The following is a 19,307-nucleotide window of genomic DNA, read 5'->3' on the forward strand; positions in this document are numbered from 1 at the left end:
CATTCTCATTCTGCTACTCTTCAACTCTCTCAAAAGGCAAATTTATTACATAGGGGAACAATTTTTAAATGTAATTCCTGTTGAGTTCAATTTTTTCAACTGTTTTAGACTTAAATAAGCATGCTGATTTCAAAACTGTAGTTAGTTTTTGTCTACCATGTCAAGTTTTTCTCTACAGCTTATCTTAATGCAACCACTCTAGGCTGGATCGAGCCTGGATCGAGGGAAGCATTAGTGCTCTCCTATTGGCTGAGAGCAAACCTCCCTTGAGTGGGGAGAAGTGGGGGACAACCTTGGAGACCAGCAACAGGTTTATACTTGTCTAGGCTATTCAGCTACACATGAGACAGTGTGGTGAGAGGTTGTGTGCTGCTCTATATAGTGAATCATATTCTGAAGAATAGTCTGAGTTCTTGTCTGTATACAAGGAGTTAGCAGAATTTATTTTTTTATTTACATACTTATTTTCCTTCACATCATGTCTGCCTCTGCTATTTCTCGTCGTAATTGCCTAAATAACCCTGATACATTTTGTTACATCTGTGGCAGTTTCACCATTCCTAGTCAAAGGACAAACATCAGTGCATTTGTCAGGCAAAAGTAATTTGCATATTTTAAAGTAAAACTCAGTCATCAAGTCTTGGGCCCCTCACAAGGTGTGCAAGCAGTGTGTTGAGAGTTTATGGATGTGGACAAAGGGAACACATGATAAATTGCCATTTGTGATACCTATGGTTTGGCGAGAGCCTAGAGATCATTCAAGTGACTATTACTTTTGTAGAGTGAAAATGTCAAGATATAACAAGAAGAATAAATGTAAAATAAAGTATCCTAGTCTACCGTCAGCTACACGCCCAGTGCCTCATTCAGTTGAAATCCCAGTGCTAGTTTTCATTGAACTACCCTCTTTCGAAAACCAGGAGTATGGTGAAGAACTAAGTGACAGCAACGATGAAGATTTTGAAACTGAAGGTGACCCAGTTCATAAGGGATTTGATCAGCATGAGTTGAATGATTTGGCACAAGATTTGGGACTATCCAAAAGGCTTCAGACCTCCTAGCATCAAGACTGCACGAGAAAAACTTGCTTGAAAAAGGAGCGAAGGCATCCTACTTTCGATCAAGAGAAAGTGCATTTCTGCAGTACTTTTGAAGTGACAGTGGCTTTGTGTATTGCCATAACATACATGGTTTAATGGAGGAATTGGGAATTCCAATCTATAACGCAACTGAATGGCAACTGTTCATCAGTAGCTCAAAGCGGAGGTTGAAGTGTGTCCTCCTTCACAATGGCAATTTATTTGGTGCAGTCCCAATTGGCCATTCAGTTTGTTTTCGTGAAGAATATGAAGACATAAAGAGAGTCACTGATCTGTTGCAATATCACAAGCACAATTGGATCATGTGTGTTGACCTTAAAATGGCCTGCTTCCTTCTTGGTCAGCAATGTGGATACACCAAGTATCCCTGTTTTCTGTGTATGTGGGAAAGCAGAGCTCGTGAGAAGCTTTGGGTGGAGTTAAATTGGCCTCTGGTATCTGACCTCAAACCTGGTGATCCAAACATTCTACATGAGCCACTTGTTGATAGAACATTCTATTCCCGCCCCTGCACATAAAACTGGGTCTCATGAAGCAATCTGTTAAAGCTTTGCCAACTGAAGGAGACTGTTTCAAGGATGTCATTTTGGCATTTCCTAGCCTGTCATTTGAAAAGATAAAATACCTTAATATGTATGTTTGGTAGCAGAACTTTACTACTTGTACACAATTTGACTTATAGTAACAATATACAGCCTTTATATGAATAAAATAACTCTAAATAAACAGTCTATTCAGGTAATTTTTTCTTTGTTTTCCTTTGTATGTACATTTTGTATGATTTTGGGGACAAAGGGCGGGTATCCTGTACCTTAAAAAGTTGACGTGAGAGAGAAAAACTGGGGTCATTTTTGGATTCATATGCCAAAGGTTAGTTAAAAACAAGTGTCAGATCTAACTCAACGAAAACTGTGTTCCCCAGTGTTATGTAGCATAATTACTATGCAAATGAGTTACCAGCTGCGAGACATATACCTACCATATCTTGAATCATCCAATTTATTCAAATTAAAGAATTTCTTCCCTGGTTGTGCAGGATCCAAAGGCTCAATGAGGTGTGCAAATGGGTTGCTCATGATTCCTGATGGCCACGTGTCCCTGAAAAAGTACAAGAACATTTAATTCCTATTCTCAAAGCTGGACCTCATTTATTTTGATGAGTATTTGCCCTCTATGACAATTATGGTACACATTCACTTCAACAAATCACTTATCTTTTCAGAGGGGGAATGTGGGGAATAGAGAATACAAGAATGATATTCTTTGCAAATAAAATGGGTTTCAGTGAAGCTATTGTGAAAGCTAGTATGCACCTCTCAAGAGAGCATAAAATCCCAAACTTCTTTTGTCTTCCTTCTATAATTTTCCAACATCTTTCTACTGATAAGAAATAGGAAGAAGGGAAATGAAGGATGTGTCTCATTTTAAGTCTTGGGTATTTGAACAGACCTTTGAGCTGGACTCTGGTCTTACTTGACAGGAGAGAAGCAGGTGACATTACGCAATTGTACAAAACTTGAACTTTGGAAGTGGGGATTTAAAAGTGGCTGCTTTCTGTTGTAAGTTTCTGCAGAATTTTAAATAAACATGTTGGTCAGAAGTCTTCCTGACTCACTTTTGCATCTGATAGCGACTGGGTGTTCATATCAGGGAATCTTTAACACTGTGGTGGTATTAAGGCCCAAAGTCCTCAGATATGTTTGCAGGAGACCCTCAACCCCAGCTTTGGGCAGAACTTCTCATATATGTACCTTTTTATAAATTATAAGTGGTAAACAAGGGAGGACATTGTTCCTGGCCTTCACACAGATAAACAGCGATTTCAAATAATACACAACTTAGAACAGAACACTTCAGGGTGGGTATCAGAAGACTTGATTTTTAGTCCTACCCCTTGGGCAAAAATCCTTTAATTGATCCATTCCCCAACAGTCTAAATTTTAAGGTAAGAATAGTAACATTTTTCTACTTAATCCAGGGTTTTCATCAGTAAATTTTTAAATATTCAACATAATATTGGGGTGACTGATAATAGAATGATTATTACTATAAAATGACAAAAAAATGTATAGGAAACAACTATTTGTGGAGATACAAACAGGCCTTGTCTCCTTAGGTCCCTATGTTCATTAAGACATCTAAGGACTGGGAGGAAGACTGAGCTTTCATTGTATTATCCTTTCATAATGTTTGTATTTTTTAACTGTACACATATAACTTTTTGAAAATATTAGAAGTTTAAAAGAAATAGATATTTGTACATCTACTGTGTCTAAAGTCCAGGACCAGTTAGTTCTAGGGAGAGGCAGCTGACTGAGAAGCAGCCCCTGCCTTCCTGGGGCTACCAGGGCAGGAGGACAAGCCAGACACCCGGACGGAGACAAGAAAATCCCGAGGGAAGAGTGAGCTGAGTGCCATGCTGCTGCTGCTGCTGGGAATTGCTTCTGTCCCATACTTCCACGTGAGTTTTGTAGAAGCTGCCATCTGTGGGGAGCAGGAAAGGCATCTGACTCAAGTTGGGCCAATCAACTCCTTTTACAGGAGTTATGGAACTGAAACTAAAGGACAGTTAATGAGAGATGCTGAAACACACTGGAACTGTGCTAGAAAAAGTAAGTACCCTGGAACCTGCATCAAAATTACCTAGAGATCTTTCTGGTTAAAAACACATATTTCTGAGTGTCCCCCCTGAAGTACCAAATCAGAATTGATTGGGGGAGAGGGGGTAGGAACAGTCTTTAATCTCGCAAATGTTTCTAATACATTTTCAGTTTGAGAATCATTGCCAGACACTGTGGAGTGCTATGTGAGGAACTTACGCTTAATTTAGAATGCACCGATGTATCACGACCAGTGTATGACAAAAGCGGGCCACGTGTGACAGAGAGGGGGTCACAACCAAAATGCCTCCATGGAGGAGGCAAGAAACCTACACAGTGAGCAGGCAGCAGAGAGGCCAGGCAGCTTGAACGGTATGTGCCCCTTTAACAGGACAGCAGCTCCGGCCAAGGTCTGCACGTAGGAAGGCTGACCCAGTGTTAACAATTTTTTCAAGCAAGGCTGGTCATCTGGATTTACACATGCACTCTCTTGATCTATAAATGTTGGTAACTAAACATTTGCAAACTACTGTGTAGGTCTGCAACATGATGTTCAAACCAAACACACATGAGGGTTCTATCTCACTGGATCTTACTGGTGGTCTACTGTCTGTGACCTGTGTCCCAACCTAATCTGGCAGGTGCATTGGCCGGAGGAATGGTAGGGTAACCAGAGAGAGAAAACTCAGTTAGGAAACTATGGTGGAGATGAGATGGAACCCGGGCAGGCAACTGGGTGGCATCCATTGAAATGGAAAAGAAGTAGTGGGTGTATCAAAAGCTGAAGAGGCAAAATTTAGGGAAAAGGCTGCTGAGTGGAATGGGGAGTTTCAGGGAAGAAATACAGATGAACTCCCCCTCACCTCCCCCCAGGCACTACCTTTACCGGGATCTGTTCTAAGGGCCCTTCTTTTGCCTCCATAACTCGTTCTTATGCCCATTCATTCTACAGCTCTCTTCTTCTACCTGTTACTTTCTAAATAAACTTCCTCTTACAGTTTGAGCCTTGGTTATTCATTCATTCTCAGTCAGAACTCAAGTACCAAGGTTGCTGAATGGAGGTCTGGTCTGACTCCACCGGTGTGTTTTCCTTACTGCCAATAAAACCAGTTGCTAAGTTGTAACCGTATTTGCTATGATGCAGTGAAGACAAACGCATCAACTTACTTCGCTGGAGCTTGCAAATTCCCTGTTGTTTCCGTGACCCCACTAAGCCAGCTGGTACTTCAGGATGCACATAGTGACCAATGTGTCTCTTGCAGAAAATGGCCTGAGTCTAGTACTCTACTGTCTGCTTCCTCTTTTCTTAGAAACTACATAATTGCCTGGTTTCTCTACAGTAATGAAGCAAATTCTACTTTTGGAAGTTAGGGAAGAGAGGAACCAGTTACTAAACTAAGTATCAGCACACACCAAGTGCTTTATACAATCTTCTTAATTCTGGGAACATCTCCATAATTGAAGCATATCATTATTCCCATTTTACAACTGAAAAAACTGTAGTTCAGGGGAATGAAAGAATTTGCCTAACAGCAGAGCTAGGTTTTGACTATGGCTCTCTCCACCCACTGCCTTTCTAGGTGCAGCAACTCCTATTCTGAAAGGGTTGCTGGCTAAAGGTCATCAACCAACCTCAAGAACTGAAAAAAGCCAGGTGTGACTCATGGGCCTGAGAAATCCTTCCACAAGGCTCAATTTTGAAACTGGATTCACCTTTACTTCTTTTCAGGGGTTGCCCAGTACCTTGTTCTGAGCCAGCCATTGTGACATCTATCTGCCACCCTTTACTGAGCCACACACAGGTCAGTGAAAAGAGTGGCAGCTATTTTGGCAACCCCCAAAATGGATTTGCTTCCAATTTGGGAAAGGATGCCTCTGCATGAGTCTGGAGGGCTCTGGAAATAAGAGCCACTCCAAGGTTCCACTCATACTATGACCCTCATCTCAAATCCCATTACAGGAGTTCCCACTATTAGTTATACCAAGAGAGAGCCAAAACGCAACAGCATTCCCAGGAGGCAATGAGGGGAAAGACCTTGGGCTCGGGAATGGTCCAGATCCAAAGTAGGATCTAGGCATCACAAATGCTTCCTCAGTCTACCTCGACCAGTCCAGAATCCTAATCAGTCCCCAAACCTGAGTGATACCTCAGCTTCTGCTGACTCCAAAATTGCCCCAAGATTGGGATTTTGTCTAGGGATCCCACCAACTGGCCAGTGAGCCCTGCTACCTCCCACTCTCACATAAAGCACAGATCTGGTTTCAATTCCTTTCTTTTCTTATCTCCCATCCTCCTCTGCTCTGTCCTACATTTTTCTGTTTTACTTACTCCCCACTCAATACTAACAAAAGAGTGTGAATTTTTGGGGAGAAGATGGAGTTTTAGCCTGTATTTTCCTCTTTTGGAAGAGGGAAGAGTTAGTACTCGTGAGACTATGTTTGGGTTGCCGCCTTTTCAATTTTATAGAATGAGATGGTATTGCCAGAAGGTATAGGAAAAGGAGAGAAAAAGGAAATAGAGAAAAAGACATTTCTAAAAAGGAGAGCCAGGGTAATGGCATCTTTTAAGCATTGAGGTTGGCATTCATTCAGAATGTCCTTCTGAATGCTTGCCTTCAGAACACTTGGACTAGCGAGCAGTCAATTACATCGGACACGCTGACGGTTCTTATACAAAAGTAGCCGAAAGGAGACACCTGCACTGTATCTGAAACCCTTCACCATACCTAGTTCACCTTCTCGAAGCTGAGACAATTACTGATGGAGAAAGTGTCTTTCAAAGCTAAGCCTTCCTGAAACCAGCTAGGTGACTTGTAAAATATCATGATCCTCACATGGACATTTTGTGCATGGAAGAGTAGGTGAGGGGAAGAGAGTGTCAAACACCAGATTTTCAAGTTAAATCATGAAAAATACTAAATATTAGGCACAGGCAGGCATATCTGAGATGTTTAACAAATAAACCATGCTCCCAGCAAAAAAGTGGAGAGCGCCCAGAGCTGGGGTTCCTCCTCGACTACATAACACTCTTGCTGCCAACTGATCTTTTGGTTTCAACCTAGGACATCTGCAGGTGACATACAGAGGCACACATGCGGCCGGCATGAACCCATCATCACACCCTGGGGACATGGTGACTTTATTTTTTTTCCTTTTTATTGCATTTATTGGGGGTGACACTTGTTAACAAAATTATACAGATTACAGGTGCACGATTCTACAACACATTATCTGTACACTGCATTGTGTGTTTACCACCCCAAGTCAGGTCTCACCCACCACCATTTATCCCCTACACCTTCCTCCACGCTCCCCTTGCCTTTAGATGATAAGGAAGCAGTGAGAGAGGAATAAGAGGCCCTGAAAAGAAGTGACTGCCTGGGGTCACAGGAATGTAGAAGAAAATGTAGCTGATTTTCCCTCCAATGAAATACAAATTTCCTGCAGGAAAAAATAAAGCAACTTAAAATCCTTTAAAAGTAGAGTTGAAAAAAAGTACTACTTAGGCATATCACAGTCTTCTGGCACTTCTGTGAGTTAGTTCTATAATCATTTACTGGACCTTCCATGTGGTTCATAATTCCAGAGACCTGACTGACAGTTAAGCTTTGGGAAAACAACTTGTGGTTAAGTTTTGACAATCTGTCCTGGATGACCAGTTTATTCCAAGAAAGGCAGAGGAGTAAGGGCAAATCAATTTGATCAGAATAAATATCAAACATCCAACTCCTTACACAGATTCAACATAAAAAATAGAGCCAAGACTCACATTAAGTGATAGTAAGTGAAACAAGTTACAAAAAATATATATATAGTAGAATCAAATTTAACTTTAAAAGCCTTCCAGACTATTAGTATATATTCATTCTCACACACATATCATCGTATATGAAAATGCATATTAAAAAGCAAGATATAAAGTTAACATTGATTATCCCTAAGTAGAAGACATTGTATAAGTTGGGGGTGGGTAACTTTTTATGTTATATGCCCCTGAATATAATCCAAATTCTATTTTCCATAGCCATGGGTTAATTTATTTTTTTTTTTAAAGCTGAAGCAGCCATTTAAATTTTTTACATAAATATCTTTAGAGGATATTTCATATAGGAAGGCAGAGTGTCTCTATAAAATGAGAACCTGAGAGCTCTGACAATACCTTTTGAAAAGAAGAGAAAACAGATGTGGACAGTATGGCTCAGTTGGTTGAAGCTTTGTGGCATAAACCAAAAGGTCACGGGTTTGATTCCCGGTCAGGGCACATGCCTAAGTTGTGGGTTTGGTCCCTAGTCAGGGGCCATATGAGAGGCAGCCGACTGATGCTTCTCTCTCACATCGATGTTTCTCTCCCTTTCTCTCTCCCTCCCTCCCCCTCTCTCTAAAATCAATAAGCATGTCCTCAGGTGAGAATAAAAAAAAAAAGAAGAAGAAGATAAAACAGTTCACAAAGTTTCTGAAACTACAATATGCAGTTTTTTTCTTTAATACTGTCTGATGGGATATATTTAAAAGTAAATTTGTAACTATTACTTTTTAGAAAAACCTACCTTGCTCCCCAAAATATGTCTTCCATTATCCACCATTGCAGTGAAATGGTTCATACTTACCTTTAGATGGTCAACTCCATACTCATAAAGTCAAACATAATAATCCAAGCTGGACCCCCTCCTTCTCACCCCACCCCCAACCTTCTCTCCTCGTTCTGGGGTCCTAGCAGAATGACACCAAGCTTGTTTTTGAACATCTTTGTGGGTGGTATACATCTACAAAGATTATACTAAGAAATAGATGCTCATTGTACAAACGTTAAAAAACACGGGTGAAAAAGAAAAATAAAGTCAATTTGTACTATGGTTGGAGTTTAATTTAACATGATTTAAAAATGTATTTGGATTTCTTAACAAAATGGATTAAACCTCACATTTTTCTGTATATTACTTTTCTCACTCAGCAACAGACCACAAATATCTTTACAGGTCAATCATATGATTTCATAGCACTTTTAACTCCACAATAAAAACTTGTCACTCAGATACATAACGATTTATTTGAATCCTTTTTAAATGCCCATGCTTCTCAATTTACAAGGGACTTACATCCTGATAAAGCCATTGAAAACTGAAAATATTTAAGTTGAAAATGCATTTAATACACCTATCTACTGAACATCATAGCTTAGCCCGACCTACCTTAAAATATGCTCAAAACACATTAGTCTACAGCTGGGCAGAATCATCTCACTGCTGCTGTCCCACGTAACTAGGGAGTATCGTACAACATGTTGCTAATGCAGAAAAAAGTCAAAATTTGAAATTAGAAGTATGGTTTCTACTGAATGTGTATCGTTTTCACACCATCATAGTTGGGGACCATCTGTACTTAGGTTGTTTCCAAATATTTACAATAAGCCAATGCTGCAACCTTTGTACACACTTCTTTGAGTAGGTTCTTAATCCAGTTCCTTAAAATAAATTCCTAGCTTTTAATTCCTAGAAGTAGGACAGCAGGGTGAAAGAATTCGCCCAACCCCATTTGCTACTCAGCATCAGGTTGCCTGGAGAGGCTGCACCAGTTTTATGACCTTTGTCTGAAGCCGTGAATGGAGTTGTCTAAACCAGGCAACATCATTTCATTTTTACCATTTGCCATATTGAGAGATCAAAAAACTAATCTTGGGTATTTCTTTAATTGCTAGTGAAAATGAATACTTTTCCATCTGTCAGTTAGACATCTGAATTTCTTCTTTTGTAAACTGCAGGTCTGCCAGACAGGCCAAATTGAGTGACACTAAGGTGGCCTCTGGTGACCAAATGTTCTCAGCTCTGAGGGGAGTCGACTGAGCTAATAATGTAGATGAGACTTTAACTCTGGAAAACCAGGACAGTCCTTGGCCTCTATTTGTTCTTGAGACTTGCAGTCTACAAGACTCCCCTTTACATGAAGGGAGCCCTAAAATCTAACATACAATTTCACCCCGTGCTTGGGTATATCCTGAACCTAGTTGGTTATAGCAAGGTAAGTGGCCAATTAGCTTAAGTCGTGGGCAAAGTCCCCATTTGGGTCAGCAAGCTTTGCTATCTGTAAGTCAGATCCAATGTCCAAGCCCAGGCAGCAATCTTGCAAATAGGTTTTAGGAGGAAGTCTGCGTACAGCATATGGGCAGTCCACTGATAAACACCTCTTGCTAGAAGACCATCTCAGAACCTACACCCAGATGACAGTGAATGTCACAGTGACACTTATTTGGTACAGCCAGATCTGCAGAGATGTTTGAAACAGTCAACTGACTTTAGCTAAAAGCCAGTGATCAGATAAAACAAGATTTACTTCTTTAGTCTCTTTCCTGCCTTTGGGGTATATAAACCTAAGATTTATCTGCTTCTGCTGCCAAGAGTTGAATCCTCTTAGCTTGTCTTATGATATGGAAAGAGGCATAAATATGAGTGGACCATACAACCAACCACAAGATTTCTATCACTTGAAGGAAGGAGCAGAGGAGAGGAATAACCCTGGACAACAGAATGCCAGTAATGGGGTGGGGAGGACAGAGCTATTTGGGAAGAGGCGGGCAAGGTGAGGTAGGGGACATGCATATAAGTTTCCAGGAGAGCTTGTATAGTCTGAAAGAGCTTCCTGGTAATTAGTTGAGAATCAGGCTCTAGAGTTTAAAGTACAAAAACAAATCCTCCGAATTACTTAAATAGGATATCTAAAGACACACAAGAGTAGATTTTTAAAACCTATGCAAACAACAGAGGTTTCTTTTGTTATTTCATGTGGTTTACCCACCTCTCTTCCTCTCTTCTCACTTTCCTAAATATACGCATCCTGGATTTTCATGGCTTCCAACTCCAAGGTTAAATCACTGAATCTCTAGAGTTCAATTCAGTTCACTATAAGAATTAGCTATGTTTTATTTTTTTGTTTGTTTAAAGAGAAATTAATTGGTCCCATTCCTAAACTGACTGTTGTGTATGTGAACGTCATTCTACTTATAAACAACTTTTTGACAAAAGTGAGATTCCAAGGATGCCGATGTGTGCATAAACAAGATGAGGTCAGGACCATTCAGGTCATCAAAGCACCCCAGATTATCAGCTTGGCTCCTTCACAAAGCCCAGAGCTAGAACTCAGTTGTTTGATGCACTTGATGCAGATGCGTGTGGGAAACTGGAGTAACCTAAATATCTCTGAGTTTTCCCAGAGACCACATTACCTCTTTGATCCTTTTGGAATCATAAAAAGTAACTTAAAAAAACAAAAACAAAAACATCTCTTAAAAGCGATGCTTGTAATGAAAAACAATTTGCAAGAGAAATGATAAGAGCTATTGTCTGTTTTGGTGGAGAATGTAAAAAACAAAAAATAGTGCATAAGAGGGTCCTGGAGAAAGAAATGGCTTTATAACACTGTAACAAAATCCATCAACATATTTTTCTTTTCTATTTACATGCAAGTGCACTTTACCCTCTAAAACTGAACAAGACTCTGCCTTCTATGTCAGGAAAGCTTTGCCATCAGACAACAACTTAAGTCTTTTTGCTAAATTTTTAGGCTACTCTGTTTTCACTTATTCTTCTGTCTTATCTTGGACAAATGACCAGAATTCTTCTTGTATATTCCTAGATTTCTTAGAGTTGTAACAGTTTTTGTGATTCAGTTTCATTTTGAATAAAGCCATATAATCTTTCTGTGCCTCAGTTTCCCAATCTGTAACGTAAAGTTAGTCAATGATCTAAAAAGTCCTTTCCAAGTGAAAAAAATATCTGATTCATTCATTCACTAACTCAATACATATTTATATTAACCGCCTAACATGTGCCAGGAACTGTTTGAGGCATTGGGGATACACTTAAGTACACAACTAACAAAATCTCTGCCCTCATGGTGCTTCCATTTTAGTGGAGGGAGACAGACTAAACAAAAATAAATGAATAAATACACAAACAGAATGTCAGAGAGTGAGTGACCAGCTGAATGGATAAAGCAGGAAGAGAGCAGTAATTAGTGTTGGTGCTTTAAAGGATGTCGGGAGACCAAAGCTGGCCTCACCGATACGGAGGCACTTAAGCAGAGCCTTGAGAGAAGTGAGGGAACAAGTCATGTGCAATCTGGAGGAGGGGTAAGATCGTGTGCAAAGGCCCCAGGGTGGGTCTGAGAAAGTCAAGAAGGCAGAGTGAATGAGTAAGTTCAAAGAGGGCTCGAGATCAGTAGAGTAGGCCACCCTAGCGATTTTGACTAACAACAAACTACAAAGTACTCTTCTAGCTTTATATTTGGTTTAAATTGTAGATTTCCAACACCAGAATTTGTTAAAGTTAGATAAGAAATTATCAAGTAATATGAAAATATTAGATTGTATTTTAAAAGTGGCTAATTCCTTAAATCTAACCCTTCTGTTTCCCTGAAATTCATTATTAAGTAACACTGGAAATTTCCAGGATGTATCATAAAAATGATCATGACTCACTTGGCAGATGCACACAGCCACTGTCAAAGGCAAGGGTCACGATTCAAGGGACTGGGGCCATGGTCTCTGCACTGCCTGATGCAGCAGCCCTTGCCTCTTTGAGGCTCCCCAGTTCTAGGCTCGCTGGCTAAGATAGCATAACATCATACACAATTCCCAAAGGAGAAAGGCTAACCTGACACATCCCCTAAGCTCATTTTATATTAATTGCATTAGCACAAACTCAAAAGAACATAAATAGTGGGCTAATATAAGCACAGTTTCACGAAACGTCTTGGTGAACTCGAGAATTTATAATTCCAGAGATGCACTGAGAAAGAATGTCATCATGGGGTCAGGAAACATTTGGCTGGGAAGTAAAGGAAGAAGCTGGCCAGGGCCCTGTCAGAACCAGAAGGAGTCCTGACCCAGCTAGAGCTCTACTCCTGACCTCTGTGTTTCCTCATTAAGGTCAGTCCTCAGCCCCTTCTTAGAATGTGGGTCCCCTACCCTGCAGCAACCCCCCATCACCAGTGGGGTTTCAAAAATAACAACTGCAGAGGCCCCAACCAAGTCCTCCTGCATCCAAGTCTTCAGAGCAGGAGCAGAGGGCAACAGGCAGCTGTGGTTTGTTACAGCATTACAGAGCAGGCTTAGTTAAGGCCCATTCTTTGAGGAAGCTGCATGAACTCCTCAAGCTCCTGAATTCATTTCATAGATTCTCACTCATGAACTTTTCTAACTCAAATTTTAGAAAAGAAAGAAAGAGTGTCACCACTAAAGGCTGGATGTTGGGCTGCCAGAGGTTGCACAGGACAGCATTCGTCTTTATGAATTCACCAAGTTTCCGAGATCATCTACCGCCACCCACCTCAGAGCTGCCTGGACCCAAGAGTCATGACTCATGCTAGTCAAGTTGCCGGGAGCTTGATGTGTAAACCCATACATTTATTGACCTTCCAAAGAAAGGCGACTGCCGGGAGGAGACAATGCTCCTGTCTTCTGACCAGCACGCTATGATCCTACAGCAGTGCAGCTGTGAGCTTGGGAGCTGAAATCAGAAGCCAGACTGCAGGTGTGCTGACAGGGAGAAATGGAACTCAAACCCAAGTCCATCAGACTCTAAAGCTCGACTCTTAAGCAACTATGCTCTGGTCCATCTTAGTGGTACACCCCACAGTGGCATGACATCCATATGCAACAGCCATTTCATTGGGTCAAAGATATCACAAGAGTGGCATGAGACCATGACACATCTGGTAGCTAGATTGGTCTAGGGAAGGGACTGTTGACATTTATGGACCACAAAGATAAAGGGATAAAAGTACCCTTTGCACTTCAGTCCCACACAGACTGGTCAGGAGGTAATGACAATGTCATTCAGTCCATGCTAGAGCAGTGGGAGATGGAGGGTAACAAGAAGTCTCTAGACAGAGACCTTAATCCAGCATGGGAGATGGTCGTGAGGGCCTCTGGATACAGGCAACACGATATACAAGCCTTCCAGAATGACGCAGAGGGAGGGAGTCAGGGAAAGAAAACAGTACATGTGAAGGCAAGGAAGCATGCCCCTGTGGGAATGGCACAGGGGGCGTGCTGGGCAGAGCTAAGAGGAAAGAAAAAGGGAGGGGCAGGGTTCACATCATGAGGGACTTCACAGAAAGGTTTGGATTTCTCCTCCAGACAGGATGCACCATTAAAGGATTCTAAGCTGGAATCTGAAAGACCTGATTTGATCTTCAGATATCACTATGGCAGTGGTGGGGACTGACTCAGGGACGATGTTAGACTGGTGTCAGTAAAGCAGGTTATGGTGCTATTCCAGTCCAGCCAGAAAAGAGAGCAGAGGCTATATATAGATCCCAGAAAGAGTTAGGAAAGCAGAATGAACTAAGGGTGAGCACTGAAGAAAGAGAGGTTGAGGAGAGCTCCCATGGTCCTTGTCTGGGCAAGTTGGCAGAGCCGATGACCAAGATAGGGACCAGGAGGTTGGTGCTCGATCTGGTGAATTTGGGATGATGACATCCAGCAGGCAGCTGCATTCCTGGGCCTGGAGCTCAGGTGTTTTGGGCTGGGACAGAAGTTCAGAAGAACAGCAGCAACGATCAGGCATTATACCACAACTGTCACATCATTCCCTAAGCACCGAGACTGCTGAGTGCCTGTGGGGTGCTAGGCACCCCACTCCCATCATGTAATGTGGTCCCTCAGCAGCTCCATGAGAGAGGTATCATCATCCCATTTTACAGTGGGGAAACCGAGGATCAGAGGGGCTAAGTAACTTGCCAAGGTCTCATGGCTGGTACATGGGCAAGCTGAGAGACCAACCCAGGCCCCTGATGCCCGGGCTGACACTCCTACACCGTGCCACCGCCCACCAGGCAGCACAAGTGATATCACTTCAAAGCCACTCCTCACACAAGGACTCTCAAATTAACCAAATGGATTTTTAAAAATTAAAACTCACTTGAAAACAATCTTCACACTCAAAGGTACACATGTGAGGACTAGCTAGTCACCCTCTATTTTGCCTAAAATATCCTTAACTCTGGCAAAATGTATATGATAGATAATTTTAAAGGATGGGTTGGTGTCAACAGTATAGACACCACCAGCACTAAAAATGCAACTGATTCCTTATCTGAGCAAATCAGGGCTCTATAAAACATACCATCCTTAAAAACAATCCTGAGGCTGGTGTTGACCCACTACTATTACAGAATTGTACTTTGGGTACGTCTGCCCCAGCACAGCTCTTGCATGGAGCAGACTGTCAGCAAGGACTGATTCACCTCTTCTCAACCAGAAATTCAAACTTGGTGACTGGGTAGGAGGACACTTTCTTAGACTGAGGCAGCTTCTTCATGAACTATGCCACAGCATGGACTATGCTTTGTGATTTTACAGTAACAGTCATAAAAGGATGAGGATAAGAAATAAAATGAAGTCTTCCATAAACATCTGTTTGAGAAACAGCCCAGGCAAATTACATTATCCAAAAATGGGCTTGCCCAGAGTGTGCACCAGCTCTCCTGCTCTAGGCCTTGCTAATTCATCAGAAGGTGGATTAACTCTTAAAACAAAGACTAAAGCAGAACATGTGGAATCTGAGAAACAACTGGTTCAGAGAGTGTGGTAAGACTTTAGTAGGTCTAAGGCATTAAGAGATACTTACCTCAAGAACCTGGTACGTCTCCTAAAGACATAAAATGCTTAGAAAGATAGTTCCCTGTCTTTGCCCATTTGCAACATCTAATCTCAAAGCCCTTTGGTTTCCAATCAATACTTAAAATCAGACTGCCATTTTCTGCTGTATTCAAGATTCACTTATCTACCTAAACCTCAGTTGACTTCTTTGCAGATTTAAGGTAATAATACCTGGCCTGCACTGCTCCACCCAGCTCACAACAGCTACTGTGATAACTAAACAAGGTGGAAGCACAGTGCACCATGAGGAATTCTAGACCTGTGAGCTACCACTGTTGATGAGATTGATATAGACTTACTTCATGGGACACGTGGGCCCTAAATATGCTCTATTTCTTTACTGAAGATTTAAATCTACATTTTAAAACATTGGGGATACTCTAAACTAAAGCCAGAGCCCACTCTTTTATCTACTGGGGAGGGAAACACGTTACAAAATCAGAGAAGACCTAAGGTTCCAGATATATATTTGAAAAAATGACAACAAAGAATAAAGAAAAATTATTTTCCTCAAAAAGTTTGCCATTTTGGATTGGCTCAAATTGAAGAATCTTTTTGTCATAATTCTTTAAAATGTTTTAAAATCTTTCCAGGTGAAATCAAATGTTCTTGGTCCAAACAGTATCTGTAAATTTTTCTTTCAATGTGATGCATTTCTTATGTAGTAAGTTGTCCTCCAATGAACTTAATTCAAATTAATTTAGCATCTGTTTTTTGAGCATTTCCTTTACATTAGGCATTGCTAAGTATCACAGGAGATAAGGAAAACACTTCTTTGCTTTGTATGAAGAGTAAAATCTAACAAGAAGACAAAGATAAGCACACAACTCACTACGGCAGAATAAGAATCATAAGAAAGATCACGGGATAGAGACAGCTGTAGTATGGGAACGGAGAAAGGCTTTACAGAGAAGTGGGAAGGAAAGAGGGAAGACCGACTTACAGAGAGAAGAGCAAACTCAGCCACAGAGAAGCAGGACAGCAGAGCAAGGATTCAAGGTCCACTCGGTGGTTACGGTGGTTACGTTGGGCTATTAGGGCAGGAGAGTTTAAAGACTTTACGACAGCAGTGAGTCCATGCTTGTTACTAGAAAGACACAATTTTTTGTTGCTATTCATTTATATAGCTGAAAAGGAAGATGTCAACTCCTGGCAGAGGGAAAAAGAAGTGAGAATGAGGAAATATATAGATGAAACGAGATTGTTAATGTTCCTAATTTTTAAAGCTGGAAGTTTCTACTCTCCACTTCTTTGTATGTCCAAAATTTTCCACCAAAAGTAGCTAAAAAAGGAATGAAGGCCAGACAGCCTAGGGAGATGGTCAGCTGATGGCTTCTCAGGTGACGGTGTTAATCTTATCAAGAACTTTCTAACTTCTGGGTCAACTGGACAGAGGGTGGGCAGAGGTTGGAACCTACTCCATGGGGAAGTAGACACAGCATGTGACAACTGCCCGTCAGCATTACTGTTTTCAGTTCCCCGCCTCCCAGTGGGAGGAAGGGAGGGGCAGGGGTCTGCTATTAGGCAAGACCCTGTTAAGTCCCTCTAAGAAAAGTGAAGGCAACTGTGTGGTTCTCAATGTACAATGTGTACAAGTAAAGGAGGGGGTGTATTTTTGGTCATGTCCAATTTTATTCTTGTCATATCAAGTGTAATACTTGTTGAATACTAGCTAGACAATATTGATAAGCAAAGTGAAGAAAATTACACATCAGCTGTAGCCCAGGACCCAGAGAGAAGCCCTCAGCGTCCGGCAGAGCCTTTGCCTCAGTCCGTGCACGTGCGTACCCACTACAGGCACGTGCTTTCTCTCCTTGTAAAACAGGATCACAGGGGAATATTCTTGGATAATATGTTTTTAAATTAAAAAACTGAACTCTGGCTATTTTGTGAAATAGGATTTTACACCACCATTTTAAGGGCTTCATGATACTTCATTAAAGAACTCTCTGATCTGGGGCTTAAGTCAAAGAACACTGTTTAACAAAGCGTACTGATCCAAAGGAGCTCTCTCTCTCTCTCTCTCTCAAGATTATTTTGCGTGAATATATACTAGTATCATATACACATGTTCAGAAGTGTAATGTGATAACTGACATAATTTGTTTATTGGGGGACAGGAGGTGGTAGTAACATTCTTACTAGAGAAATAACTATCTTCCTTTTAGAAACTGCTGGGATTTTAATTTTTAGTTTTGAGTTTTGTTTTCTGGTTGTAAAAGCAATACATGAATGCTGCAGGGTAGGCAGACATATGCTATGACAAGATGTAACAAGTAAAAATCTTCTGTCTTCCTTCCACCACATTCCACACTGCCCAGAAATGGCTATGGTTAATAGTTTGGTGTATCTGTATTTCAAACATTTATAAAGCGATTTTAAATATATAGAATATGTAATCATATATCCACACAAGTTAGGTACATAAATAGATATGCAAGTACCCATATACACATACATACACAGTGTATATATACAGTACATAGTATATATACATATAATGACAATTTTTCTTAAAAAAAAAAATCATTTCATTTGTCCCTGGTCCTGGAATCACAGTATCTTAGAGACACTACTGACTTTTGCTTAAGAACACCCAAAATTCAAACTGGGATACACTGCAGGTCTGTCTGAGATGGCTCCTAAGGGGCGGTTGGGAACAAAGACAGCCCTCTCCTCCATCCATGGCTGTGTCCTCAAAACTCAAACATACCTGGCCTTCCTTTAAATAAACTACTATGGATTCTTTGATTTTAAATCCTTTGCCGTTGTCATTCCAGCTCTATCTATCTTAGAGTAGCGAGTCCCTGGTATTCATGCATAAAGTCCTAACTAATTTCCTTTTCCATGAAACTACCTCCTTGAAGCCTGGCTTCTGTCCTGACATTCTGGGACAGAGGTCTGTCTGCAAACTGCAGTTTAGCACTTTTTTTCTGTAAATAAAATTCTATTGGAACCCCGCTATGCCCATTTATTTACATATCGTCTACAGCTGTTTTCATACTATAACAGCAGAGCCAAATAGCTGCAACAGAGACAGCAGAGCTGACAAAGTGTAAAATACTACCTGATCCTTTACAGAAAGGTCTGCTGACCATGTTCTAAATACAGTGAAAACAGACTGTTTTTTTCTCTATCAAGAGTTTGGAGAACTTGAATCATATGCCCTGTATATGTTTTTGTCCTGGTTAAAGTTTTCTATTAAAATTCAAAGAAAAATCACCCTGGCTCTGAACACAGCAATGGTGTCCTGGTAAAACTTTAACAACTTGCTGAGAATGGGGAGCCCTGATTTATAGCATTTGCAGGTTTTCATGGTGTAAATATACCCATAATGGCTTACTTAAAGCTAAAAAAGGTGATATCACTGAACACAAAACTGGGAAGAAATGCATACAAACGCTAGTGCAAACCAGTCCCAGCAACACACTGACTCCTTCCGACATCTGCAGTGTCCCAAACTGGGACATCAATGGCCCAAGCCCTCACTTTAAAGATGAAAAGACTGAGGCCCAGAAAAAGTGTTTTGCCCAAGACTGGCCTAGTGACAGGACCAGGCTGGAGCTCATTTCCCTGTAGAGTTTGCCTGCCTCACAGGGAGTGACTTTCTCCGTAAAATCATGGAGCAAGGAAGGCAAAGGAAGTTCTTTGCCAGACACATGGTAATAAGTGTTGGTTTTATTATCATCAGTTTGGGGCTCTGGCTTTCTCAGCACATGCTTTGAAGCACACATCTGGAAGGGGTATTGTTTTTCACACAGGACTGCGTTTCATTTAAACGCTAACAGTGCACTGTCTTGGTTATCCAGCAGTTCCCTAAGTGACTAGACTGTAAGCTCCAGAAAGACAGGGTCCACATCTGTTTTTGCTTGCTACTGTGCCCAGGGTCCAGTGCAGAACTGGGCATTCAGTAAGCAGGTGTTAAGTAGGAGATGAATACATATCTTTATA

The 19,307-nt window shown here is 41.1% G+C and overlaps 1 protein-coding gene across 1 annotated transcript in view; it reads right to left on the bottom strand.

The window, feature by feature from the left end:
• The window catches only part of ACO1 (aconitase 1), a 69,500-nt gene that overhangs the window by 48,160 nt on the left and 2,033 nt on the right, over window positions 1-19,307 (bottom strand). Inside the window, exon 2 of the mRNA XM_090274048.1 lies at window positions 2,080-2,198. Within this exon, the coding sequence (XP_090130174.1) occupies window positions 2,080-2,176 (97 nt within the window). The 5' untranslated portion in view covers window positions 2,177-2,198. The remainder of the gene's footprint in view (window positions 1-2,079; window positions 2,199-19,307) is intronic.

Source organism: Furipterus horrens, unplaced genomic scaffold (assembly GCF_987537825.1).
Source record: "Furipterus horrens unplaced genomic scaffold, mFurHor1.1.pri manual_scaffold_4, whole genome shotgun sequence".
Classification (NCBI taxonomy): domain Eukaryota; kingdom Metazoa; phylum Chordata; class Mammalia; order Chiroptera; family Furipteridae; genus Furipterus; species Furipterus horrens.